The sequence below is a fragment of the Corvus cornix genome, chromosome 2 (genome assembly GCF_000738735.6).
Source record: "Corvus cornix cornix isolate S_Up_H32 chromosome 2, ASM73873v5, whole genome shotgun sequence".
Lineage (NCBI taxonomy): Eukaryota > Metazoa > Chordata > Aves > Passeriformes > Corvidae > Corvus > Corvus cornix.
The window spans coordinates 33476942-33504233 of record NC_046333.1 but is presented as its reverse complement, the minus strand read 5'-3'; the positions used below and the strand labels follow the sequence as shown (position 1 = coordinate 33504233).

At 47.0% G+C, this 27292-nt stretch overlaps 1 protein-coding gene across 1 annotated transcript in view; it reads left to right on the top strand.

Moving 5' to 3' along the window:
• Positions 1–949: 949 nt before the first annotated feature.
• Positions 950–27292, top strand: part of LIMD1 (LIM domain containing 1) — a 33571-nt gene continuing 7228 nt past the window's right edge. The window contains exons 1-5 of the mRNA XM_010398770.4: positions 950–2227; positions 12023–12124; positions 23500–23567; positions 24876–24938; positions 26261–26391. Of these exons, the coding sequence (XP_010397072.3) occupies positions 1069–2227; positions 12023–12124; positions 23500–23567; positions 24876–24938; positions 26261–26391 (1523 nt within the window). The 5' untranslated portion in view covers positions 950–1068. The remainder of the gene's footprint in view (positions 2228–12022; positions 12125–23499; positions 23568–24875; positions 24939–26260; positions 26392–27292) is intronic.

Genomic DNA, 27292 nt, shown 5'->3' with positions numbered 1-27292 from the left:
CTTTAATCGTGGGCATGAAGTGTCCCGACTACATTAGAACACCCTGAATGCAGTTTTACACACAGTTCCTATACCTTTCAAGCATTTGGGAACAACCTGACTTGCCCAGTCCCTTTGTATCACACATATGCCACTGAAATCCAAAGCAACAATAATTTTATGACATCATGATCCATCCGCTTCTTTCCTGATCTAAATGTCTCTGGAGTTGGTCTTGCTGCAGTTACATGTATGATGCTGGATAAAGGGTTGGGAGGTTCCTGAAGGTGTCAGGAACGCTGGGATGCAGATGTTACCTTGGGCATCCAGGGGTATCCTTTATTCTTCAGGCTAGGGGTCGTCATCCTGCAATGATCCAGGGCCCTTTAGTCATGCTCACTTAAGCATGACTATCCAGCGTAGAATGTCTATCTATACTAGGAAAAATCATAAGATTTCCTACTATGCAGACTAATTGCTCCAATAGTTATGGAATGAGATTTTCCTCGCAGTTTCTCATGGGGAAGTGCGGCTGGTTTTTTTTCCCGACGGGTGTCTGTGACTTTTCATAAGGCTTCTTCAGGAAGGTTTCTGGGCTGCAGGGTGAAAAAGAGGAATATTATCCAGCGGGGAGACGAGGGAAAAACACCTTCCTTTCATCACGCGGGTGACTTTAACCACCGTGCGCACCCCTTCCCAAGCCCCCTTCCCAGCTGTGCTGCCTGACCCGAGCCCTTCCCAAGCCTGATCGGACACCGAGTGACGTATCTGGAACCGCATGCGACGTTTTCGGACAGACCGCTCGCGCGCCCACCGCGGAGCGGGGACGAGCAGCGCGCGCCGGAGGGTGGGCGGGGCCGGGGGCGCGGCCGGCGGCGGGGGCGGGGCGGGGCGGGGCGGGGCGGGGGCGGGGCGGGGCGGCCGCGCCTCCGCTCCGCGCCCACAGCCACGCCCCCGGCGGGGACGGGCGCGGCGGGAGCGCGGCCGGACGGAGCGGGTGCCGCTGCCGGCGCTGCCTCGATCCCGGCGGGAAAGAGGAGAGGAGAGGAGGAGGAAGAAGGCGGGGGTCTTCCCGCTAAGCCGGGCAGGATGGACAAGTACGACGATCTGGGCCTGGAAGCCAGCAAGTTCATCGAGGACCTCAACATGTACGAGGCCTCCAAGGACGGTCTCTTTCGGGTGGACAAAGCTGCCGGCAACAACCCCGAGTTCGAGGAGACCAGGCGGGTGTTCGCCACCAAGATGGCCAAGATCCACCTCCAGCAGCAGCAGCAGCAGCAGCAGCAGGAGATGCTGATGGCCGCGATGAACGGAGGGGCTGCCGCCTTCCACCCCCCCCGTCCCAGCCCGCCGGTGGCGCGGGGTTCCAAGCCGCCCCCCGCCGCCGAGGGGCCGCGAGCGAGGCTCTGCGAGGGAGGGGAACGGGGCTTCGGAGACAGCGGCGCACGTGCCGAGGCCCCAGGGAGCCAGGCCGGGCGCCGGGGCTGGGAAGCGGAGCCCGACAGGATCCCCAGAGTGGGGGGCTCACAGCCCGGCCCGGGGCGCGGGGAGCAACAGGCTGGGAGCCCCGGCGAGCCCCAGCCCTGCCGCGGCGGGCAGGAGAACGGCGGCGAGGGGAGGCGAGGTGTCGGGGGCCGTGACCCGATGCCAGCCGGACAGAGGTCCTCCTCCTTCTCAAACGCCGGGACCCCACCGGCACCCTCGGTGGGGCCAGAGGAGCCCGCGCCACAGCAGAGGTCCTCATCCTTCTCGGCACCCTCAGCGCAGCCCACACGAGGGTTTTCGGGCTCCGCTGAGCCCTGCGGTCCCAAAGCCGGAGGAGAAGGCAGCCAGCTGTGGTACCAGGGTGTCTCGCTGTCCTTCCCACCAGGCTCCGCACCCGCTGCTCCCAATGTGGAATACCAGCACGCCGCTGCCTACCCCAGCCCAGGCAGTCACTTCGTGGCCCACGGTCAGAACCACAGGCCCGCCAGCAGCAGTGGGAATGCTGAGCCGGGCTCCTCGCGCCTGGCCTCACGAGGGGTGGTGGCTCCCAACGCGCCGCAGATGCTTTTCCCGGAGGGCGTGAGCGGGCCACGGTCAGACTCTGGGCACCTGGATGTCTCCAGCACAGCAAAGGTGAAGCTGCCCTGCCAGACCCTCCTTCCGCAGCCGGAGCAAGGGCCGTCGGCGGCCGAGCTGAAGCTGGAGGCACTGACCCAGCGCCTGGAGCAGGAGATGGATGCTCGGCCAAAGGCCGATTACTTTGGTAAGGAAGCAGTCCTCCCGTCGGCACGAGGAGGGCTCACTGCAGTGTCACGGCGGGGTTCAGACCTGCAGGATTGCATTTGCCTGTACATCTGCTTGGTTGTGCTCCGTCAGTTGCCCAGAGCAGGTTTTTTTAATTTAACTTTTACTTATCACAGGGATTGGAAGCTCTTCCTCCTGCTACACCTTTTTCTTTAATCCTACATCTCTAATTTTAAAGCAAAGGTAGTTTAGCAGCTTTGGGGAGGGCAGTGCTGGGAAGAAGCTGGAACAGCATATTTTGAAGTGCCCTTCATTGGCAGCAGGGAGGCACTTAACTTTTCTTGACAGTACTCCTGGGTCTCTGTGTCTTACAAGGATGCATCTCGACCACGTGTGGGTGGGAAGGCAGCCATCCAGCCTGCGGAGGAGTTGTGCCTGCATAGGCTGCAGTCATGGAGAAGGGCATGGAGCTCAGGAAAGAGAGAAGTAGCTTGGGGATGGGGAGGGCAGTGGTTTCCCAAAGTTGCCAGTATTTCCCTCTGCCCCCAGGTGCTGGTTCCCATCAGCAGTGAAAGGATTGGTGCATCCTGAAGATGGCAGATAAAGCAGGCAGTACGTACATTCTTGCCTAAATCTTGGGTCTGTGAGGAGTCCAGACCACCACCAGAAGTTATCGCTGGCACTTGGCAGTGAAAAGGAACCACTTATATGCGAAGATCTCCCAATGAGAATATTTAAATGTCCTGGATTAAATTGATTTGCTACCCCAGGATGGCGGGAGGTCAGGGGCAAATTGAGTGTTTCCTTTCCCTGCTGTGCCACTTCACAATTTAACAGCAGATAAGATAGTTCAGCTTTTGGGAGAGGGAAACCCCGAGTTGCTGGGAAGGCTGGAAACTCCATGGTTAACTTAAGAAACGATGAGAGCAGGCCAGGTGTATGGATTTTCCTCATGATTTTAGACTCGCAGTCACAGAAGTAGAGCAGGGACAGATTAAACTCTTCAGCCTGGTGCTGAGGAAGGGTTTGCATCTCAGCCTGCACAGGTGCTGTTGCACAGGGTCCTGTCTGGTGGGGTTGGTGGGTGGCTCAGTGGTGGTCTGAGCCACGCAAGAGCTTCACACCGAGCTTTGGGGATGTAGCTGGAGGGACCACCGAGCACTCAGCTGCAGATTGCATAACAAAATGTGTTTCTTGGCAGCAGGCGGGGGGACTTGCCCGCAAAGGACTGCGCTGGGGTTGTTTATCTTGGTATCCGAGACTGGATTAAGCCCTGTGGCAGGGCAGGGGCATTTTTTATCCTGTCGCAGGAAAGTGATGTGTTGAGCTGCTCTACTCACGGTGTTTTGGCCCAAAATCAAGTTTTGGCACTTTCTGTCCTGTGCAGGAAGCGCGCGGTTTGAACGAGCTCAGGGAGCCTCGTCGGGGGACGGGGGGCTGAATGCCATGGCAAGGAGCTGATAATGGAGATGGGGCTGGGGCAGCAGACTCGTGGGAGGCGGTGCTCAAAAATGGGAATGTTTTTCTGGAGGTGACATTCAGCTCCACTGGAGAGGTGTCAGGGGTCTCTCCAACAGACCCTGTCGTGTCTTCTTCTCACAGTGCATGTAAGCCGGCTAGGTCATACCTCATCCAAAGTGTGCCTGGGGACGGGCTGAGGAGGCGGAGGAGCACAGCTGATGGTTAGATTACTTCTACATTTTTGTCTCAAAATACGGATGCGAGGCAGGAGGAGGCTTTTGTCCTGTGGGAGATTCATAGTGAAGCAGGAGTATTTCTGGCAGCACGGAGAGCCCGGCTGGTCAGGTGGCTGAGTTAGCAGTGAGCCCCAGGGAGGGAGGAGACACGGAGGCCGCCTGATCCCCAGTGAGGTGTTTTGACATCCTCCTGGCCGGAGATTTTGCACCAGGGTGTAATGTCTGAGAAATCTGGGAAGGAGGAGAGGGAGAGGAAAAAAAGAAATTACGCAGTCATGGCAGAGGAAAAAGTTAAGTTTTGTGGAGCCTCAGCTTGGCAGGGGAAGGTTCAGCAGATCTGCCCTGCTGAGGACCAAGGAACAGGAAGGAGCAAGTATTGAAGTATTTTAATTCTGGGCCTCCTCCTCTCCCCCTCTTTCTCACTTTTATTTTCATTTTTTGCACAGTTACCTTATGTCCTTTGAAGGAATAAAGAGCATGGCTGGTCTTCTCAATTATTTTTTGCTATGCCCTACCCTCAAGCTACCAAACTTTAGGATGTAAAAGGAACACTTTTATGCAATAGTGATAAAAAGGATCAATAGTTTGTTTTGCTGCAGACTTTTCCCTCAGTGGAGGGAAGTCTATTGCAGCAGCTTTGAAGTTCATCAGAGCCAGGAAATGAAACCAGGACTAACGTAAAAGTGACCAATGTATTTTTTAAAAAATGTTTTCAGTTCTCCTAATTTTGTGTGCTGCTTTTGTAATAAGGGGATATTTTTGAAGATGGATCTGTTTGTCAAGTTAACATATTGTCCTTCAGTCTGTCTCAGTCAGGACCAGATGTTTATAATGAACAATTAATTCTGATCACAGTAAAGGAACTGCTTTCTCCTTCACTACGTGAAAACGTGCGCTTGTAAATGAAAGCCTAGGAAAGGATAAGCCAGGGACTAGGCAAAATACAGGTAGGATGCTGTGCTGAGGAATAGCAGTCTTATCTATCAGCACCAACTTGCTGTGCAAAATGGTTTTGTCTGCTCTGAGTAGGTGTAATAAGTGAAAGGAAAGAAGCAAACAAAGCCAAGAATTCTCTCTGTTTTTTTTTCCTTTTTTTTTTTTCTTAAATAGTAACCTACATGTTAGCTGCATGGGCTGCACATGTCTCTGGAGGAATTTCTGTTCTCCAAGAGGGCTTTTGAAGTGCTGACTTGATTTATGTGGGCTCTCAAGGAGGACATAGGGAGTCTCAGGTATCACCCAGGTCTTTTGCCTGGGGAAGGAAAAGCTGAAGTTGCTCCCTAGAGAGTCTGGTTCTCATGCAGCAGAGAAGGGACCCCATGTCCCTGGGAGGTGTCACTGGAAACCAGCTTAGGATGTATTTAGGTTTTGGTGTATTATTTCCAGGGAACATTCAGGAATGAGGTGCCCAAATCCCATTGATTTTCCATGGTGTTCCTTTGGGTGCATCAGCCTTCATCTCCCCTTGGCAATACAGAAGATTAAATAGGAGTGATCAGGCGAGTTGCAAATCCTTTGTTAGCACTACCCAAATGTTTAGGATTAGGTGAAGCAGCACCATCCCAAGGACTGAATTTGTCTGATGAGTTTTCAGGTGAGAGCCAGGCAGATTCACAACCAAACGGAGCATCTGCCTGCACTGCCTGGAAGTGACTTGGTAGAGGAGGGGCGAGGCTGAGATGTGCTGCGGTCTGCAGGGAGGTTTGACATCTGTGCATTTGCAGGCACAGATGGGTGCTTTTAGAGGTGTAACATGTAGCGTCACGTTTTTACCAGTGCTTTTTTTCATACAACTAGATGGAAATCTCCACCTGATGAGGATTAGCTACACCCTTACCAAGAGCTTTTTATAAAATCATTTTTATGAATAGTTTTCATGTCATAAATATTTGTTAGGTGTTGTATTCTGGCTTTCTTGTTATTTACAGCAGAGCTGATATGCTGCGGGTGTTTTAGGAGGGCCCTGGGCATCTTGTTTTGCAGTGAAAAGCTGGGATGCTTCCCAGCAGTCAGGCAGAGAATATCTCATAGCCAAGTCTGGAGATTTTTTTCCCCTTGGCAGAAGCAGAGCAGTAGCTGAACTGCTGAGCCCTGTGGAGACCTGGAATCCCAGCACCTCTGAATGGGTGTGAGCAGCTCAAAGGCCAGCTTCTTTGGAAGCATAGTGCACAGTGGAATTAGTGTTTCACTCTTGGGCTATGAAACAACATGGAGTCTCCAGGCAGGTGCAAGAGGGAGCTTGTTTATTGCAAAAACCAGGCCTTTTTAAGCAGTTAGCCAGTTAGCAGTTTACATAGTTTTAAGGCATAACAAACCATACACCACCATGTGAGCATGCGACGGTCACGCAGCATGTTTTTCTACCCCTAATTCAGATGTGTCTCTTTCCCACAATCCTTTTCTACTTAGCCAAAGTAACAGGCCTGAGCCATGATTTTACAAAGGCAACAAGGCCTTCATTTTATAAGGTTTTACCTATATGCAACATTTCACCACTGCTGAAACCTCAATTCATGTAACTTTGGGGCTGTACACATCCAGGGACTTTACTGAGCCCTGCTGATGGCGGGGCACCAGGATGCTTTGTGTGCAGCAAAGGTAATCTCAGGGCTGACAAGTGGAGAATTTCTGATTAAAATGGAAGTTCCTCCAAGTCTGTTTTGTCTGTGGGTGATGATGACAGTGCCATTTCCACTGAGAATGAGCAGAGGCATCCTTTGCTACCTTCTCGTGGGAGAGTACCAAAGCTGAAAGGAGACACCTGCCTGCAGCGGAGAGGAGGGGAGGCAGGGAGAGACAGGTCCTGGTGGAACGAGGAAAGCTGGAAGGATCACGGCACGTGGTAGTGGGTGTGTACAGATTGCAAAGCTTATCTCACTGCAAGGAACCAAGCAAATAAGTATTGGCCTGAAATATGGCTCTTCAAGATTACAGCAGTATGTGCTTCTCCTGCCTTCCTCTTGGGAGCTCAGCTGAGTTTGCAAGCTAAGGAAAAGTCTACCAAAAGGAAAGAAAAAGCAAGGAGTTGAGGCAGAGGAGCAACCAGGCTTTCAGCCCGGATACAGTAGGAGTGGGAACTGAAAGGAATAAGGAGCCTCATTCATGTGGCATAATCTCTGACATCACTATAAGGTACTTAAAATGTCACTGACGTGAGTTTGATGGCATTTTTGTCCTTCACTGGCAGTGTGTACATGAAGGTCTGCAGCAAGGTTGGGGGTCAAGAACATGGCATGAAAAAGGGTACAGAAAACCTTTGTCTACCGACTCTGTGATTCTTTGGGCAGGGAGTACCTGTCCATCTTTGTACAGACAACCCAGTTACTCAGTGATGAATGGAACCAATCTGCCAGGTTTTCCAGGCACTCTGTCTCACCCAGGCCTCCAGATCTCCTTGAAATCACCTCTCCAGCAAGAGTTATTGCTCAGCAGCGGATAAGTGGCATAGCAAGGCATGCAATGTGTGTAATTTAGAGTCTGAGGTAGGATTTACTTGATTAAGGTGAGCCATGGGAAGGTGGGTTCATGTTCCAGAGAAATTCTAAAGTAAAACCGGAAGAACTAAGCATCTCATTGTGTATGACAGGGTGAAGGCTTTTCTCAGCATTCTTTGAAACACATGTATGCAAGTGGAGGGCTTGGTTCTCCTGGGATAAAAAGGTGGGTTGGAAACACAGCAGCTGTACCTGCACAGGGTCCTCTTGTCAGAGTATCAAGCAGAGTTCTAATGGCGAGGACACTTGTGAAGGTACACCTTCTGCCAAGAGGGATCAGGGTCTACTTCTGGATTAGCTGTGTGCATGTGTGGACACATGGGGGATGATGGGAATGATGACACCAGAGGTGCAAAGACTCCTGGGGGGTTCTTCTAAGTTCAGCTGGGGGTTCTTCAGCATAAATCCAGCCTCCTGTAAGGAGGGGGCAAAAAACAGTAACATCTGATGGAGAAGAGTCAATCAATCTCATTGTGGCAATGTGGCTTGCACAGAGTATGTGGAAGGGTAGGACAGACTTGCTGTTTCTGGATTAGCCACATATGCAGACCCACACCACCAGAATCATCCTGCTGCTGCATTCCTCTTACTTGGGACCAAATTGGCATGGCGAGAAATCTCACCACTGAAGCACTGTCACATTTGGCCATTCAAAATGAAGTGACAATATTAGTAAACCCAACCAGGAGCACGTGTTGGAAAGCTTGGCTGTGCTGTATGTTGCTGAGAAGGGAGGTGCTGCTGGAAGAACTGTGGTCTTGGTCTGTAGATCGATGTTGTCTGAAATTTGGAAATAAATCATACCAACCAGTCCCAGAAAATGCTGCTGTTCAGCGTGGCTTGTGTTGAAATTTTAGTGAGTTGGATACAGTAAGTAACTAAACTCCTTCTGGTGAGTGTGAAATAGCAGCACTTGGAGGAAAAAATGTCTCCAGGGCCTTTGAGTCTGGTGGTAAATGGAAATGCACTTGTTGAATTTTGAGGGTGGGACTGACATTTCAGAATGAGTACCGGGTTCGCTTTCATTTCTAGCAGCCCTAGAAGTCTGCATCCAACCTGTTGGATCACATGAGCCAAGGCTGCTCCTGGTGACAGCCCTTCTGGTCTGCAGCGCTGAGTTGGAGTGTGGCAAGTGCTGGGAAGTGGCTTACAGGGCATGTTTTCGGTCCCAGCTCTGTTCCAAAGGTCCCTTTGTTCAGACTCTCAGCTGCAGCACGGGCGGTTGCTTGCTGCATGATGCAAAAGGGAACAGAGATTTCTTTGTTGTCCGGGGCCGGCTGCCCTGCCGGCAGAAATTGAGCAGAAATCAGCAATTTCCATCTCTTTCCCTTCCCATATCTGGCTACCATTCTGCCTGTGCGCTCGGGCATGAATTTAGTGGTGCTGTACATGTGTGGTGGTTTGGGTTTGTCATCCTGGTGGTAAAAGAGAAACCTGTCATTTCTTCTTAATAATGTTGCCTAAGGTTAAAAACCGTAATTTCAGAGAGGATATCTGCTGGGATTGGTGCTTGCATAAACACTTGTAACGAGTGGCAAAGTTACCAAGCGCAGGGGTCAGGGATCTTGCTGAACTGTGGCTGCTCAGGATCCCTCTGCTTCACACTGAGGACAGAAGTTTTTGCTAAAAGCCACTCCATGCCAAGAAAACTACCCGGAATTGCTGACTAGTGTCAGTGGCATGTGGGGCTGGAGTGATGCTGCTGACATTTTAACACCAGCAGAAAGCACAGTCAGCACTGTTTCGGGAAGTAGCCGTCGGAGCTGGCGTGGAGCAGGGCGCAGAGCCCGTTTTGCAGTGGGATGGGGTTGGAGGTGGCCCTGGCTGCTCTGGCTTCCATCAGCTGGCTCTGCACATGTGCTGCCAACCTCAGCGGCTGGCTGCCATCAGCAACAGGTTTTTCCTTGCTTTTTCCTTGCATAGCCTAAGCGAAAAGATCAGGTTCATTGTGACAGCAGGGAGTGAATGGGGAAAAAAGTGGAAAGGAAAAGCCAATAAAAATCACTTTTTTTCCCCCCCTCTTTCAGGACAGGTGTGCTACGAGTTAGAGATGAAGGCTCACGTATGTTGGTTAAAATACTTCAGAATATTATATCTGGAAAAAGCCAAAACTTATTTAGAGAGTACTTTCACTTGCTACTGAGATTTAGTAGGCTTTCAAGTAAGATTTAGCAGATACATGTAAGAACATAAACTAGATTCAGATGTGCCATAATGCCATTTTTCAATTGTCAACCTTGGCACAGGATATGTATGAATATTTATAGCATGTCTGGTTATTACATAGTTGAGTAATTTAGCACATTACAGTTTTTATAGAAAACATTGTCTTTATTTTAAAAGCCCTTTCATTCCATGACTTTATTTTCCATGTTTTAGGGGCCTAAATATTGAAAGAAGTGGGTAAAAGGGTTTTAATCAGGTGGTGAAATGGATCATGGACTGAAAGAAAGGTGGCAAGGTGGTCAGGGTGGTCGAAGAGTGGGAGGTGGAGGAAGGTTTTGGTACAGATGCAGGAGCCTTGACAGTTCATGCAGGATCAGTCCTGTTGGGGAACCCAGAGGGGCAATGCCTACGCTCTGAAGCGTGATGGGATAGACAGGACATGGTAGAGGCAATTTCTGCCCTCCATGGGGTTTGCTTTAGCGTACTTAATAGTGGCTTACGCCTGCCAGCATCTTTACTGGGTGCTGTGCCTGCACTCAGCTGCTGTGCCTTCTGCCTCCTGCTTCTTCTTGCTGCTCATCCACAGTCAGGGTTCACCCGGCTGCTTTGTGGAAAGGAGGAAATCGGAGCATGCTGGTGAAGTTTTCTGGAGCAGCCGCTCATTGGCACGGAGAAGGGGAAAATGCAGAGCTTGCAGTGCAATAAATATGTCGGCTTTGTGGAAAGCCTGGTGGGTGTCGTGGAAAATTGGCAGGTTTTCTGCTCTCGAAACTTTCTGCTTGGCATTCCTGTAGTCAAGAGGGAATTTTGAGTCGTTAGCTCTTGTGTCAGATCATTGCACAGAAACTCAGGCTGCCACTGAATGTGCACATTCCTGGGAGAGCACATCCATTTGAAAAGCCAACTTTTTATTATCTCTGCCTTGACCTTTTTGTTTAACCTTTTTTCTAATGCCTGTACAATTTATCTTTCTTAAAATGTTTCTTTCAATAAATGAGATAAACTTGCTCAGTTCAAAAAGAACCAGAAATTTTGCTCACTTGGTGCCAGCCTGAGTGCTGGGGTGGGCCCATAGCCAAGCGAGCACTTCAGTTCGAGTTGGATTTGGACAAAACAAAGTAACTAATTATTCCTTGCAGCCTTCTCTCCAGGTTTGTGTCAGTTTGGACTCTGGCTCTGAGTGCAGCGGGGCTTGGCACAGCGCTGGGACAGCTTTCAGCGTGCTGGTTGAATGCACACAGGCAGCTGCAGCACGGAGAGCCAGGTCTGCTCTGCAAAAACCAAGTGTCAGCTTTTCAGCAGCCATGTGTATGCTACTGCAAGGGACTCCCAAGTGGTTTTATCCATGGAGTGTGAAAACTTGACGGCCATGGCTATCAGCTGCAGGAAGAAATTGTTACCCACCCTGGCAGTGCAAGCCTGGTGCTGTCAGAGTTGAGTTACTTTTCAGCACTGTCATAAGCACAGTGGACTTCTTCCTAACTTTCTCCAGACTTTTCCAATTGCTCTGGAGCTTGCAGTGCCCCAAAAGAGGTGAAGATTTGTTTACCAACCTTAGCATAACTAAGGATCTCCACCAAGATGATGCTGTCCCTCCTCCTGGGCCAGTAGGAGCAAGGTGTGACTGACAGTCCCTTGACCAGGCATTTTAAGAGCCAGAATGAATGGGACAGGATAGTGGTGCAAGGAGAGGAGGTGAAGTCACATCGGAGTCACTACAGACCAGAGACAGAAACACATCATCTGTTTTTCCTTCACACTGTCCCTTATTTATTTGCTTAAACAGAGGTTCAAGTTTCTCATTTAGAGGTAGTTCAAGGGTGATGCTACTTTAAAAACAGCCTGTCACAATCACAGGGTAATGCCTGAAGTAAGTAAAGTGGCTTGATGTGCCATTTTCCTCGGTAAGAGAGGTAGGTGTCAGGTAGTCTAGCTCTGTTTTGTTGGGAAATCATTAGGGCCTTCAGCAGGCACAACTGGGGTCTGAAATGGATGATTCACTCCTAAGTGAAGATCCGTGTTTTCCTCACCTCAGTTGCAACCAACAAGCTTATCTTATACAGTAAGTGGCAGAAACTGCTGGTCTGAGCACCGCTCATTAATCCTCACTGCTTTTGTGAGGGTCCTTAAGCAGGTTTAGATACATATAAAGGTTGTCAGGAAGGATGGGAGAAGGAAGGAGATGTCACTGCACCCAGACAGGACTGTTCTTTTGCAGTTTATTCTTTTGCAAAAGTCTTTCACCCTGGAGGTTTGATGACCGTCATGACCACTGTTAACAGCATCTCTCAGGGCAGGTGATGGTGATGTCACCTACATCTTGTGGCTTCAGTGAACCACTTGGTCCTAAGCTGTTCAGCCACCATGATGAGCTACATGTGTTGTCACCCAACCAGTGACCCCAGCCATCCCCCCAGGTCCCGCTTGTGACCTCTGTCTCCCTCTTCTCTCTTCCAGGTACCTGTGTGAAGTGCAGCAAGGGCGTGTATGGAGCAAACCAGGCTTGCCAGGCCATGGGCAACCTCTACCATGACAGCTGCTTCACCTGTGGAGCCTGCAGTGAGTATCCCTGGCCTGGTCTGACACTGGTGCCAGGCCCTGCAGCAAACTCTTTGGGATTAACATTTTTCTGGTGTAAAGGGGAGAAAAAAAGAAAGCAGTTATTAAACTATCTGCCAGCTGGAGTCTGCTGCAGCTATATGACTTGGTGGTGGTTCTTGCTGTTTGTTTTTGAATGGATTGTTGCAAGGCATGTAGAAAAGATATTTTGGGTTGTGCCGGGCTTCTGGTATGGGGGATGGTTGTTTTCATTCCTCTGCCTCTCAGTTATATCCACATTTTCTTACTTACAAGAGTATTTTTTCAAAGTGGCAGTGAGTATGCCTTAGCTGGCATGTTTTTTGTCTCAGCAGGCTTTACTTTTCAGATGAAGCTGCTGCATGGTAAATCCAGTGACGGTGTTTTTGCTGCAAGAATTATCTTTTACTTGCTAAAATCATTTTGACCCTCTGAAAGACCTCCAGTCAAAGCATCTAGGTGCATGAATGACCCAGGTTACACATCTTGCTCTCTCTTTCTCCAGAGAAATGCAGCCATGCCCTGAGATGAGGGGCATGTCTCTGACAGCTTGGTTTATGGTTTATGCAGGAAGGGAACTGGTTACTGTGGAGAGGTATCAGGCTGGGAGCAGCAATGATGAGCCCTGTGAAATCTACCCAAGAAGCAGAGTAAATAGTTCAGCTGGCCCTGCTGAGCTCCCTGTGGGTCGCTTGTCAGACCCACATCTGGAGCTTGCTGGGGCGTACAGCAATGTATGGATCCTCCTAAGCAGCTTTTCGAGAAGGTCTGTGATGGAGCTGGAGTGAAGAACAGGCCACTTGATTTTAAATCGTGGCTGTATTTGTAAGACAGTGGTTTTTCTGTTTTGTTAGGTTTAACTCCAGCGCTAGTGTATTTTTAGAACTATAGTTGAATATGTGGTGGCAGAAAAAATAATAATCTTCTGCTGCTTTTGTATGTATGAGTTTGGTTTTCCCAGATGAGGCTTAGGGTTTTTCCTCCTGAGCTGTATTTAGAGTTGTAAACTCATCAGGACTGCATGTGTTTTATTTGGAGCTGTAAAGTCGGAATAAATATAGAAAGATGTATATGCTTTTTAATAACAGCTGAGCCTTGAAGTATGCCCATTTCCCAGCTGTCCTACACCAGCTGCCCTCCCTCACCTATGTTTTTAGTAGAGCATTTCACCATCATCTGACTGAAAATGGGAAAACTGAAAAGAGAAAGTGGTTTTGCATATAGTGGCAGTTTCCTAGAGGCTCAGAAGTCAGCAGCTTACTCTTCTGTCCTCTCTTAAAAATTAATTTGAAATTAATGAATCTTCTCCCATGGAGAGATTCCTGGCTGCAGCCAGGGCTTTGCTTCAGTTACCTCTCGCCCTCTAGGGCCAGGCAGTCTCTGAACTGCCCTTGCACCCAAAGCTCCTGTTAAAAATAATCCAGCAGCAGGTTTGAGCTGTCTTAAATTTCTAAAATTACTACCGTGCAACTGGTGCTTTAGAAAGGAACACTTTAGATCCTCCTTTTAAAATGAATTTTACAGTCTTTATTTGGAGACCAGCACTAGAACGGTACTTGTGGTTGCAGAGGTATCTGTGGTTATGTGTTTGTTTGTCTGTGTTTGGTTAAAAATTAGTTTAATTCCATTTCTAATGAGGTGGGTTGGTGAGGGTTGAAAGAATAGCTATTTGCTGCTTATTCTAAAAGTCAACCCTTTCCAAACGTTTCCAGTGCAGGATGAAAAGGTGTGGATGTCAGGTGAGGCTTAGGTGGAAAGAAGCCAAGTTTAGCAAAATGAAGCCCATTTTCTCTCTTACCCAGGCTGCAACTGAGAAATGTGCTGAGTAGATGTGCTGGGGCAAAGGGTTTCAAACTGAAAGTAAAATTAAAAAACAAGGCTAGTGAAAATGATGGAGGAGGGGGGAAAGCAAGGGGTGTGGGAGCAGTAAGGATATTTCACTCAGTAGAAAATACTGTATTTCAAAACAACATAAAAAAGGGGAACGCAAGTCATGGGCATATAAGTGAGAACATAAATCAGCTTGTTACATTTGGAAGAGTAATCATGAAAGCTCAAGTCCTTCCCATTGTGGCAGTGGCTGCACTAAAATGGAAACTGGAGGCAGTGGAAACTGGCAATATGGCATGGATGGATGGAGGGGAAGGAGTGTGGTGGCATGGGATTCCCAGCACTCCAAAAAGAGTGGTGCCAGAGGGAGGCCCCCACAGTAATGGTGTTTTCCCTCATGTGCACAGACTTCTATGAGCAGCAAGGTTTGCAAGAAATCCTTCAGTGCAGGGGGTGGTTTCCTGCACTGCCCTGTGGTCTGCAGCGCCTTCATGCACCAGTCACTTGCTCCGGGGCTTTGCGGCCCGGCCTGTGCTGGGCTGACTTTCTGAGTTATCAAACCCCTGCACTGTGGCTGCCTGCCTGATGCTGCCTGGGGAGGTACATACCCTCCTGCCCTGCACTCAGGAAGGAAACCTCCTCGAGGGGAATCCTCCCTTTCGCAGCCCAAAGTAATTTCCCGGCCCCACAGACCATCAGCTGCTATGGGGATAAAGGGCACACACTCTGTCATTCAGCCAGAGAGGACACATGCCCCTCTGCAGCCTTTCTGTCACCTGTGTCACTGCAGTAAATGTGATGAGACCATTTTATCTGCCAGAAAAATAAATATTTATTTGGATGGTGTTGTCTGTCTAGCTGCAAAGCACATCTTGAGCAGCCTATGTGGAAACTCTGGTTTCTAGTTGAAAAGTAAGTAGTGCTTTTAAGGTCAAGTGGAGTTCATCTTGGACACCATCCAGTACAAACTTGACTTTGGAAAAGTCAAGGTTGCTCATGATTTCAATACTAAAATTTCTGCTCTGGTGGAACACTGAATATCCCCCACTCCAATAAATAAAATATGCAAAATTACCTATTAAGGTAAAGCATATTGTCCTCTAGATATTTATAACCACTGTCCTGCTGTTTTCATTTTAGCAAGGATTTCTAATTTTGCTCCTAGCTGGATTTGTGTCCAAACGTGCACTGGTTTCCCCGACAGAGAAAATCAAGAGGGCCTAAGAAGCAAGGGGTTATGTAGGGGATGATACCTCATAGTGCCAAATTTCCTTTGCCCTCTGCTTCCCAATACACTTATGTTCAGAGATAAATGATAGACCAATTTGTTGAACAGGGCTGTGCATATGCTACAGGGTTCAGTTGGCAGGAAAAAAATGTACTGTCTTATCTGAGCCAATGGCATGTAATGCAGAAAATTTGGCTTAGAGGTCAAACCAACAGATTTAGAATTATTACTTTGGCATAAATGTCTCATTTATCTTCTTGTTTGTTACAGGGCAGAGGCACAAACAAGGCAGCCTTTTTCAGAGAGGGAGAGGAAAAAAACTTCAGGCTCTTTCTGCAGGATTAATAATAAATGATATTTGCTTTACAGGAGGGCCATGAAAGTAGGTTACAAAAAAAAAAGGCCTCCAAACGCCTTGAGCTATTTCCTGCATGCTCAAGGTGTTAGTTTCCGCCTTGGGGTTTGGGGGGGGGGGTTTTGCAGCTTGTTGGACGAACAGTTGTAGCTATCAAACAGTTTGTTACACATTAACCATTTAAATTAAATTACTACTTTATACCTCCTCAGAATACAAAAGATACATGTGTCTCCAGATGTTGATATTTACTATTTAGATAGTAAGGAGACCTTATAAATTATATACATTTAACTAGACAGTATCACTCTAACCTGCTGTTTTAGTTTTAGTGTTTCAGTGTTTTCTTCAGGATTCAGCCCAGCTTATATCCAAATGCCACAGGTTGCCTGGAAAACAGACCTTTTTAGCTCTGCTAGCAGTGTAATTTATAGCAGAAGGGTCTTGCACTTGAGCCACTTGGTCCTCAGAGGAAATCTGAAAGCTAAAAAAGTGCAAGGGAAGCGTTAGAGATGGCTGTGAAGGAAATCAGTAGGCGAGGAAGGAAGTCAGAAAGAAAGAACTGATTGCAAGGTGATTTGAAGGAGGGTTTGATGTTGAACTACAACACGAGGGCCAAAATAAGGACCAGATTTTGGCTACTTACTGCAAAGAGTTGGAAACCTTGCATGCTTTGCTAGATTACAGAATTCAATCTTTTGACATGTCGACATCACTGCATTATCTTATTTTTCTTCTCTGTTTTTGCAAAGTCAGATTAATACTGATCTCAGTGTAGGGGTTAACAGGCTGCTGTTCCAGTGACTTTGAAATCACACGAGCTGGCTGCTTCTTGCCACCTTCTGTGTATATATGTTTTTTTATTTAATATTTCAAAATACAGTTGTGTTTAGAGGTATCAAGGGTCATTTACTAAGCTAGGTAGATAAGATACCAAAGCAGTATTTTCCACAAGCATAGCTCTCTGCTTGGGCTAATTAGTCTTGCTGCAGTGATTATAAAGCATGGCTACTTAGAGCAGTGCAACTCTTGGTGTCTTTGGGCTAATTATGTTGAATAAACAAGTCCTGTATTAGTATGTAACTCCTAGAACAAGAATGCCATGGTTTTTATTGGCACCATTAAATAATTTTACAAGCAGAAAGTCACCTTTTTCTGCACATGTGACTTAATCCCAGACAGCAGGATAGCCAGCCTTGCCAAGTGAATTTCCCCGCAGCCACATGGATGTGTATGGTTATCTTCAGATGCAGAAACTGCCATCTCTTCTAGTGGAGACAGGACTTACTGCCTATAATTGGATAAAAACCACCCCACCAATCAACTCTCTCGAGAAATGTGCAGATCTTCAGAGTGGAGAGTGCAAAGCATTGCCAGTAACACATCCTCAGGATCCCTTCAATAAATTATCATGCCAGAGTCTGCATAGTAAACAATATAATTTTTTAGCAAAAGTAGTGTCAAAAAATATTCAGGTTGTCTGGATGTGCAGTTTAGGGGACAGGCAATTCATCAGCACATTTTTCTGTTTCAGTCTAATTTGCTGTTATGTTCTTGCTGACTTTTTTATGTTTTTATGGGTTTTTTGTTATGTTTTGCTGTCTTCAGTCTCAGCTCACTGGTGAAAAATCCTGTTGTTTGTCAGAAGAAGTGCTTGCTATAGCTGAGAAAAGCCAGGGCAGGTTTTACAGTAAGGTGACAGTACTTGTTCCTCTCCTGGCCAGATTTCAGGGCAGCAGTGATATGGGACCTGACCTGAAGGGGCTTTGGCATGGATCAGGTGTCCTCAGTAGATATCCTTGATGGAAAGATACAGGTGTTCAGCTCACACAAGGGAATGCAGTCAGGGATTTATCAATGTAATAGTGGTTTCAGTCAATTGCATGTGTTTTAGTGCTGGCTGAAAGTCTGAAATTATTAGGACAACGTGAGGAGAAAAGAAAGGTTGAAATCTTTAGTGGAATGAATTTCCAGTCTTTCTGGTCTTTTTGTTTTATAGTGTCATCTTCAAAGTACTGTTTTCTATTAAGAACAGGCATAGGATTAATTTGTGCTGTAAAGATCTTAGTGGGTTTCTTGCAATGTTTTAATGATACCTGTGAGTAATTTTCTGAGTAGTGTCTCAGTAAGCACTGAGGCCCCTTTCATAACCAGAGAAATTTAAAAATTACTCTCTCATGTCTTTTCAATGACAGTTACATTCACTGAGGTCACAGAGTTTGCCTCCCCCTCCTTCCTCCTCTGAGGCTCTGTGTGTTTCGATGAGTCACTGGGTGACAGGGTGGGAGGCCAGCTCTTGACAGCCACCTTGTTTTGGTGCATTTTGGGGAACAGGGCAGCAGTCTCTAGAGTGATGCAGAGTGGCAGAGCACTGGGATGGAAACCAGTTACTGAGCAGGGACCATCTGGATCAAAAGCACTGCTTCATCCCAGGGTGACTGTATTTTACCTCTGAATTTTGATGCTTCTCCGGGTTTTCCCTAAAAAGAAGAACTCTTGAATATCTTCTTGCACTGGTATGCCATCAGCAAAGGAGAGGTGTTGCTCATTTGTGTGGTGTGCTGTGGTTTTGCAGTGTTTTCCTCTGGGGATCCATTTCTGCCCGCACCTGTGGTGCCCTTAGAGGCAGCTTATCTTTCTTGCTTATCTTTCTTCCATGTGCCAGAGCATGTTTTTGGCTTTCAGGCAGCAGATCATTTTCTCAGAGTTTTGAGGGTTTTTTGCTTGGGTTTGTTTGGTTTTTTTCCTACTGCCTCATGTATGGTGAGAGCACATGCAATGTTAACATACCACTGGTGGAGTTGAGAGAAACTGAACAACTTACATGGTAATGGAGTTACTGTGTCCTAGCAGTTTCTTCTCAGAGATATCCTATCCTCCTGCCCATGGTTTCAGCAAGATTTTGGTCTGCCCTGGGATGTGTGCCATTTACCTGATTTGGAGGATGTACAGGCATTGAAGTGACCCTTTCATGCAGGCCCAATTCTAGAGCAGATTGGAAATACTGACGCTTCTGTGTCAGCCTCAGTGCTGCACCCATCTTTAATGGTGGCCAACATAAATGGGACAGATGGCAGAAATTAAGCAGAACTCTCTGATGCCTGACCTAGTCTGCTGCACAGGGTAGGGCACCATACTGCCTGTCAGCAGTGTCCACAGAGGGCTCCCAAAACACACGTGCTGCCTGGGGATGGGGGGGCTCCTGTGCTGTGGGGAGCAGGGACTTTTGAGTGGTTGGGAGGAGCCAAGGTCCTTGGGCTCTGCCTGTACCCAATTTACTGCCTGAAGGGTGTGCATGGATCAGAGTAGGTTCTTTAATCCAAATCTCCTTGCAGATTTCCATGGGGAGAATGGAAACTGGGGGAAGGACTGCAGCTTGAGCCGGAGCCACCCAGGACTGAGTAGAGCTTCCTTTGATCCTTAGCAGCCAGGCTGATGGTGTTTCCAACCTGCTGTCCTGCTTGTCAGAAGGTTACATCCAATGAACCCAGAAAATAAAATCCTTTTGAATTTAACCTGCCATCAGTAATCACATATCCAAATTTGTTTTACAGCTGTGGTACTCTAAAAAGCACTGATCTTTGTAATGGCAGAGGCCCAGGGCTGTCAGCGTGGAAGGGACCCAGGAGTAGCTGCCAGTCAGCAGTGATTTTTGCCCATTTGCTGTGCAGATACCACAGGGAGTTCCATGGTGCTTAGATAAGTGACAAGTGAAGTCCACACATTGCCTTTCCAGCAATGCAGCAATCCTGGTCATGCATCCCCATAGAGCCCTGGGATCCAGACATGGCCCTTTTCCATTGTATGTATCACGAGCTATCTCTTGTCTTTTAATGGGGGTTTGTGACCGCCACTGTCCTTTTCATAAATAATGGAAAAGCAACTTCAAAAGAGAAAGTCGAGTCCAGCTCCCCAGCAAACAAATGATGCATCTCCCAGGATCCTCCTTGCCAGGGACATTGCAAGTCCCTCATAAAACTCTCTCTGCATGAACTTCAAAAGGAGAGAGCCATCATTTGAGAAAACGGTGGACAAAAGCACTGGCATCCTGGGAGTGCAGCCTGATGGTATGCCTATTATCAGCTGCTAAGCAAAGTGTGTTTATTTTAGCACAAAGGCACTAGTGACTAAGCTTGAAATATTTTGAAATTGGTGCTGAAATGACCTCGAGGTCATCCTGAAGGTCCCACAGCTAAACAGATTAGACATACGTGTGAGGGATGAGCAGCACATAAAAGCTCAGGGCTCAAACTTCCTGTCAGAGAAATGAACAAGATACCTTGTAACAAGTGAAGACAGTAAGGTTGAAATGCCAAAGAATTTTAATTGTCTGAATCTTTTCAGGTGTGAGATTAGCTAAATTCAGGGTGAAGTGAAAGTGAAATACAGTCAGGAGCCAGCAGCATAAGACTAGTAGCACAATTGATCCTGAAAGCAGCAAGCCATGCATTAAATATTCCTGGGTTTATCAAAGGATATTTCTTCATGATGCATATTGAAAATAGGCAGTTATCAACAAGTGATTCCTTATATGCCATTTTACTTCTCAGTCCTTCCTTTTGGTGAAAATAAAACAGCATCTTCATGCTCCAGTGACACCTGTGCCAGCCTCTGCGGGCCCAGTCAGAAGTATCGCTTTTGAGAGGGACTGGTTTAGTTTAAGGCACTACCCCATGTCAGGGAGCTCAGTGCAGGGACAGAAGGCACTGCTGCCCTGCTCTGCACTGCGGGGCAGTCCCAGTGCTGTTGCTTTTACTGGTGTGGCTGCAGCAAGAACATCCCAGCTCCACCGGGACAGTCCCCAGTGCAGCCTGGGGAAGCGAGCTTTTCCTGCATCTTCCCTTCCCAATTGTACGATGAGAAAGTGCTTCCTCATCTTGAAGAGGTACTGGGAGAAGTCCATCCCAGAAGTGGGCAGGGAGAAGCTGAGAGCAGCAGAGGAAGAAATGGGCTGTGTTTGCATGAACCACTCCCACGGTGGCTGCAGGAGCACCTGGTACTTGCGGGTTTTGCTAATTTCCTTTTACGTTTCTGCCAGGAGCTTAAAGAGAGTAATAGAGAGCTAAAAATAGTTAATATGCTCACCTGTTCCCTAAAAAACATGATTAAATCATCCCTGTCCTGCCTCAAAGTGCTCTTGGTGTCAGCAGCTCTTCTTCAGGGACTCATAAAATGCCCATGGCCAGATTATGAATCCTTTATAAAGGGGTTTATCCCTCTGCTGAATGAGCTTGCAGCAGAAGCCCAGACATAGCACACTGGCTGTGGCACCTTCACTGAAGGTCTGTTGCCATCAATCTTAACCTGCTAATGTCACCGTGTTAAAAATACACTGGATGCAGAATGGCTGGTAAATGCTTTTTTTGTCACCATGGAAGAATGACGTCGTGGCAGCAATCCAAACCTCATCCCTTCTGTTGGAATGGCTGCTGTTCATGCACCAGGCGAGGGCCTTCATCCAAAGAAGCATTTCCTCGTTGCATGGCCCCATGTGTATGTTTTTCCTCACCACTGTCAGCTTATCTTTAAGGAGACACATTGCACGCAAGTGGGAAAGTCACTTGGGCACCTGCCTGTTGCACTGAACTGGAGCCCTCACTATCATGTAATTTAAAACCAAAGTTAAATATTTTTTGTTTGTTTTTCATTTTTAGGAGTGCTAAATCCCAGTGTCGTATTTCAATCAGTGGGAGATTTTCAAGAGTACTTCTTGCTGCATTAGGCTTGTTTTTAACTTGCTTAGGACCACCCTTTGACAAAGGTGCTGCAAATCTCAGGTATTCCCATGCCTCTCCTGTCCCTCCTCAGACACTGTGACTGTAGAGCTGCTGGTGAGCATGCCAGGCTTACCTGTGGACAGGCAGGCACACAGGTGGGGTTATCATACAAGTACACACCCTGGGTTAGGAGCCACAAAGATTACATGTGGTGGAGTTATCATGCAAATACACACCCTGGGTTATGAGCCGCAAAGATTACATGTCCCAGATTAGATACTTTCTGTTTTGAACTCTGGGTCCTGTTTCGGTTTCAGCAAAATCAGAAAAACCAGAGTGGGATGCTTTCGGATTTGTCCGGTTTTCTTCCATGTCTGCATTGGTGCAAGGATGGGCTGCTGCCCTGGGTTATATCTGACCTCCAGGTTGCATAGTTGTCCCTAGCAGGGATTAGAAGAGATTGGGGGACAGTGAATATGATGGGGCCATGTGCTTTAGGCTCCTGCACTGGTCCAGTAAACACAGAGCTGAGCAATGCCCACAGTTTAACCATTAAGCTCCTGCACACGCAAACCGGGGCTCATTCCTTGAGAAAGCACAGTGCCCTGTCCTCCACCTGCCTTGCTGCCTGAGACCTTGGCAGGGCACTGCTGATGAAATGCTGGTCTGCCTCAATTCACTGGCAAAACTTTGGAGCTTCCCTGGAGCATCTCCATTTCTCAAGGTGTTCCACTGGGACAGTTCCCAGTGCAGCCTGGGGAAGTGAGCTTTTCCTGTATGTTGCCTTCCTAATTGTATGATAAGAAAGTGCTTCCTCACCTCGAAGAGACACTGGGAGAAGTCCATCCCAGAAGTGGGCAGGGAGAAGCAGAGAGCAGCAGAGGAAGAAATGGGTAGCGGGAGTTGTTTCCCAGCCTGAGGGTGCCCTCTGGTGTATGCAGGAGACTGTAAAGATTGTAGTTTCTTCAAGTGGGTTTACTTGGCTTCCTGCTTTTCCTAAAGCCTTGCAGCCAGCACGGTTCTTCGCTGAAGTCTGCTGGGTAGGTGCATACCATAAAGTGATCCCCAGACCAGTCCCGTGTGTTGTTTACATTTATACACCCAGCAGCTCACAATCACTTTTTTAATGATACTGGCCACATTCAGCACGTTAAGCAGGAGGCTTCTGGGTCCCAGAGTCTCAGACCCAATTTCCTTCCAGCAGTGCCTGGTAGGTGTCCAAAACCAGCCTGCAGCAGGTCCTGCTCCAGCTGTGCCCAGGCAGGGCTGCTCCCCCTGCCCTGGGCACTGTCTCCTGGCACAGGCTTGGGGCTCCAGTGCAGAACCTTTCCAGTGCCAGGCTTGTATTTCAAACCCTGGGCTCAATAAGGAAACCAGGCTGCAAAGAGGTAGGAGCAGCTTTTTATAAACAAACAAAACCTAGCCATTTTTTCTTGGGGGAATGCAGGGCCTTTAGGAGTGCTGGCAGCCTGAGCAAACATTGCCATGATTACATGGAACTGAAAACAGACGGTGAATGAGAGGCATAAACACAAAAGCTGCAGTAAATACAAATCTTCTCCATATGTAGAGTCCTTTCTTGGAAAAACGTTGTCATCTTGTCTCGATTATGACATTCGGATTTTCTAAAAAAATTTTTTTTAATAGTTTCGAAGCTTTTTGTTGGCAGCTGTAGTAACAAATGTGCTGGTAGGTAGCAGAGAAGCCTGTTGAGTGCTCTGGTGGGGCAGAGTGGGTGCTCGGGTATTGCAGTGCCTTGTCTGGCAGCTGCTGCTCATAGCAAAACAGCAAGGTTGTGACATTTTGAGGAATTAAGTCAAGTGTGGGTTACTCTCTGTATGCCCTTTCTTCTTTCCTTCTTGCTCCTTTCCTGGGGTGTTTTCCAGCATGAGTCAGTGTATCCTCACTCACTCTTCCCAGAGTTACAACACGCACAGTAATCTGCCAGGATGTGGTCCAGGCTTGCAAAGCTACCACCTCCTGCCCAGAGGTGGGACTTTTGTCCAGATCCACCAACTGGCATTCACCAGCAACCACCAGTGGAAGAAGGTTTGGTGGGCTGGAGTCTGGGAAGACATGTGCTGGAGTTGGGTGCTCTTTTCCAGCTGTGTGACAGCTGTCCTTGGATGTCTTCATTGTTGTTTGCTTCTCGGCAGTCAGGTTTTGCTCACATTTTCTCCCTGCTCTCTGCTGACCTTTTTGTTATCTCGGTTTTGTTTTCCCTTAGGTCGAAAGCTGAGAGGAAAAGCCTTTTATTTTGTCAATGGAAAGGTGTTCTGTGAAGAAGACTTCCTGGTAAGCACCCAGTTGACTCTTGTAATGAGACATCTCAGGGTTGCCAGCAGACACACAGCCTTTCTGCCTGTCAGCTTTGCCTGTGTTTCACATGCTTCTGGTCCAGCATCCTGCCTACCCCTTCTGCTCCAACATTTACCTAGGGCCAGCCCCAGCCACAGTGGCTGCCCACGTGTGGTGCTGGAAGTAGTTGAGTGAGAGGGCATGGTTTTGTGGCACAGAGCCTCTAGCTGAAGCCATAATCTGTTGTGATGTCTCCTTCAAAGCATTGTCTCCATGGCCATACTGTGGAGGCAGGAGTGAGATGAATAGCTACAGAAGAATGAATGGGTGAATTTCCCTTTTCACCTAATGGATATCTTAATGGATATCTTTCTGTTGTCCTCAATGGATTTTGTATGAGGGTACCTAAGCATGAAGCAACCCCACAGCCCTCTCCTTGGCTGGTGCAGATAAAAAGCCACACACCCTTCTTCCCCTGAGTCCTGGTAGATTAAGCCTTCCTTGAGACTTGACAAAGCCATTTTTGCCTACTTATTGGTGAAGCCTAGTGATTTCTGTCAGAGAGAGGTAAGTTCATCTTCTTTGTTCTCATCAGTATGTTCTACACGGGCTGAAAATAAAAAGATGGATTAAATACACCTAAAATATTTTATTTTCCAAGTTTGCATTTCCATCATTCAGACAGATGATGTGCTGTGCCCAAGGTGCATGTTGTGGACACGACAGACAGTTCCTTACCAATAGATCTCAGCAAAAACAGCAAAAACGTTGCCCTGGGCCAGACTTGATTGCTATCCTAACAAGGAGCTGGGACAATACCACTGACCTCAGAGAAGCTTCAACAGAATTATAATCATGTAACCAAAGAAAAATTTGGCTTTCCAGGCCTATATATACAGATATTGTGGCATGAATATGTGATAAACACAAGTAGGTTCCTGCCTTGTAGATTCATGTGGTCAAATAAGCATGTAATAAGTCTTATTAGTAACTGCCTTATTTGCATGTGTATTTATGGTATTTATTTTTGTACTTTAAATTAAAGTTAAATTTTGGACTTGGAAGTTACAGGAATTTGTACTCTTTCTGAAACTGGGCAGTCTGGTGTCTTTATTTATATCCTCTGGAAACCCATCCAAACCTTTATATAATGAAAAAAGCATTGGAAAGTTTAGCTTTTCTGTGTAAGGAGCACAGAAAAAGGACCTATGCAAACAAATATGCAAATAACACTCCACAGTACACTGTTGTTTGTGCTTGAGTGGCCTTGTGAAATTTTAAGTGAATTCTTTTTTGTCCTTGCAGTATTCCGGTTTCCAGCAGTCAGCTGACAGGTGTTTCATTTGTGGTCATTTGATAATGGACATGGTAAGTGACAGTCGCTTAAGGAGAAAAAACTCCCACAGCTTTTTAGAAGAATGCATCAAAAGAAAAATATATTCATACCCAATACTGTCTGTTGTCATGTGGTAGTTTGCCTAGTGTGAGACTGGTATCAGAAGGACAATCCTCTGAGCCTTTTGTTGAGTTTTTTCAAGTGAAGCTGGCATGCTACTGTACGTGGTGCAGAGACACAGCTCTGCCTGTTTTCAGTGGGTGTTGAAAAGCAGAGCCTCCAGCTCTTTCATCCCTTTTTGGGCTTCCCTGGACAGTGTATTTGTAATCCTGTTGATGCTTCCTGCTCAGCAGTGTTGTGGCTCTGCAGTGCTCCCTTGCTGTGAGGCATCAGTGCAGCTCTCTCAGCCTCTCTTTCCTGCACTCAAGCTGTGGCTTCCCATGTGTCTTCTGGATGAAGTCACTTCCTTGTCATTTTCTGTGGGTACTGATACTCTGGGGAGCAGGTTTGACCTACAGTGTGTGATCCAGACCTCAGAGTTCAGATCTGTGAAGCAGGATTAGCCTACAGCAGGTACCATCCATTCCAGATGTGCATGGGGTGGGGGACGCTTGGGGGGTCAGCATTCAGTTGTAGGACATTCAGAGGGAGACCAGTATAGCTGGTGGTGTAAGACTACAGCTGAGGCAAAGAAATTAGGAATTTCTGGTTCACAGCATACCTCCCAGCATTTTCTAATGCTTATCATTAATTGTCTTTGTTTGCCTGCTTACACTGGGAAGCATTACAATTGGAAAAGCTGTTTCGTACTCAGAAGTCTGATCCTTCTACTGACCGTGGTATTCCAGGTAGTGAATTGCAGCTGTTGAGTTCAACACAGTTTCCATAGTCTGTGCTAATTAGAAAGCCAGTACAAAGCGAGTACAAAGCCCTTCAATATCTAAGGAATTACGAAAACCTAGCAATAATATTACTTCCAACTTCTCATGGAGAATATAAAAATATATTTCCTTTGTTCGGCTGGTACATCTTGCCTTTTGATCTTGATAAGTATTCTCTGCCTGTTGACTTCAGAAATTATTTTCTCTCCTTTGTCATGCTAAATACCTTGACTGAGTCTCTAAATTGTTTTCTTACCCACGCTAATAATCAATATTTCTGGAACCAGGTGCTATATATTGATTCCAGCTGCCCTTTCCATCCTTGTTAACTGATTTTTCAGATGAGATGGGGGAAAAAAGACACAGCCCTGCTGATGAATATGCAGCATTATCTGGTGTAAAGCTGTGTGTTTACTATTTTCATCTTTATTGGCTCTTCATGTGCATTTTTCCTCTCTCCTGCTCTGTTGCAGATCCTGCAGGCTCTAGGGAAATCATATCATCCGGGCTGCTTCCGATGCGTCATCTGCAACGAGTGTCTGGATGGTGTGCCATTCACTGTAGACTCTGAAAACAAAATCTACTGTGTCAGAGATTACCACAAGTAAGGGCAAAATAAACAGCAGAGATGTTCCAAGCAACAAGCCTCTAATTTAGCTTTTCAGCAAGTTAGGAGTGCAGATTAGTAAAATAGCAACAGGGTTAGAATTTTGAGGATGGGGCTAGACCCTAGAAATTCCTCCCCTCTCCTCTTATCCAGCTGTTGACTCCTGTGTAACTCTGATGAAGTCAAATAACCTCTGGGCTTCAGATGCCCCTTCTGCAAAGCAGAGACAGTGAGAAATAGTGCTCCTGAAGTGTTCAGTGATGTGCAAAATTAGTCTGCTTTAAGGCAAGCCTGTGAATGCCTGTGGAAATCAATGTGATTTACTTTTTGAGTAGTTGAAGGGCTGAATTTGACTTTTAAAGAATCACCACTGAACCTGCAAAGCAAAACTTTTACCCAGTTCTAAATTAAACAACTGATAAATCCACTTTCAAAATCACTTCTTATTTAGACAGTAAAATAAAATGGCTGTGCTCTTGGCTGGTAGTTATGACATTAGAGCTGCACACACTTTGTATGTCCTTCTGGCTTGCTTTGGTCCTTGCTCCATTTTCTGAGAAGGGAGAGTATTAAGTGTTACTCAGGCAGCCCTTGGAGCTCTTCAGTGTTGTGCCAGAATTAGAGTTGTTACAATCAAGATTAGTGCCCTTGTATGCCATCGTTATTCTGAAATTATGCATATTTTCCTGCAATTTAATTTAAGTAATTATTCTGTTATAAGGCCTTAAGAAGCTGTACAGTCATGTGGTGTTTTCTCAGAAGTTTCCTGCCCTGAGGCTGCCACTTCTTTCAATGTATTTTTCTGGGGACAGTCCTCCTCAGTTCCTCCTCATTTTCTTTTCCAAATCTCTCAGTAGCAGCCAAGAATTTTATAGGGAATTTTGTATTTTTTCTGGCA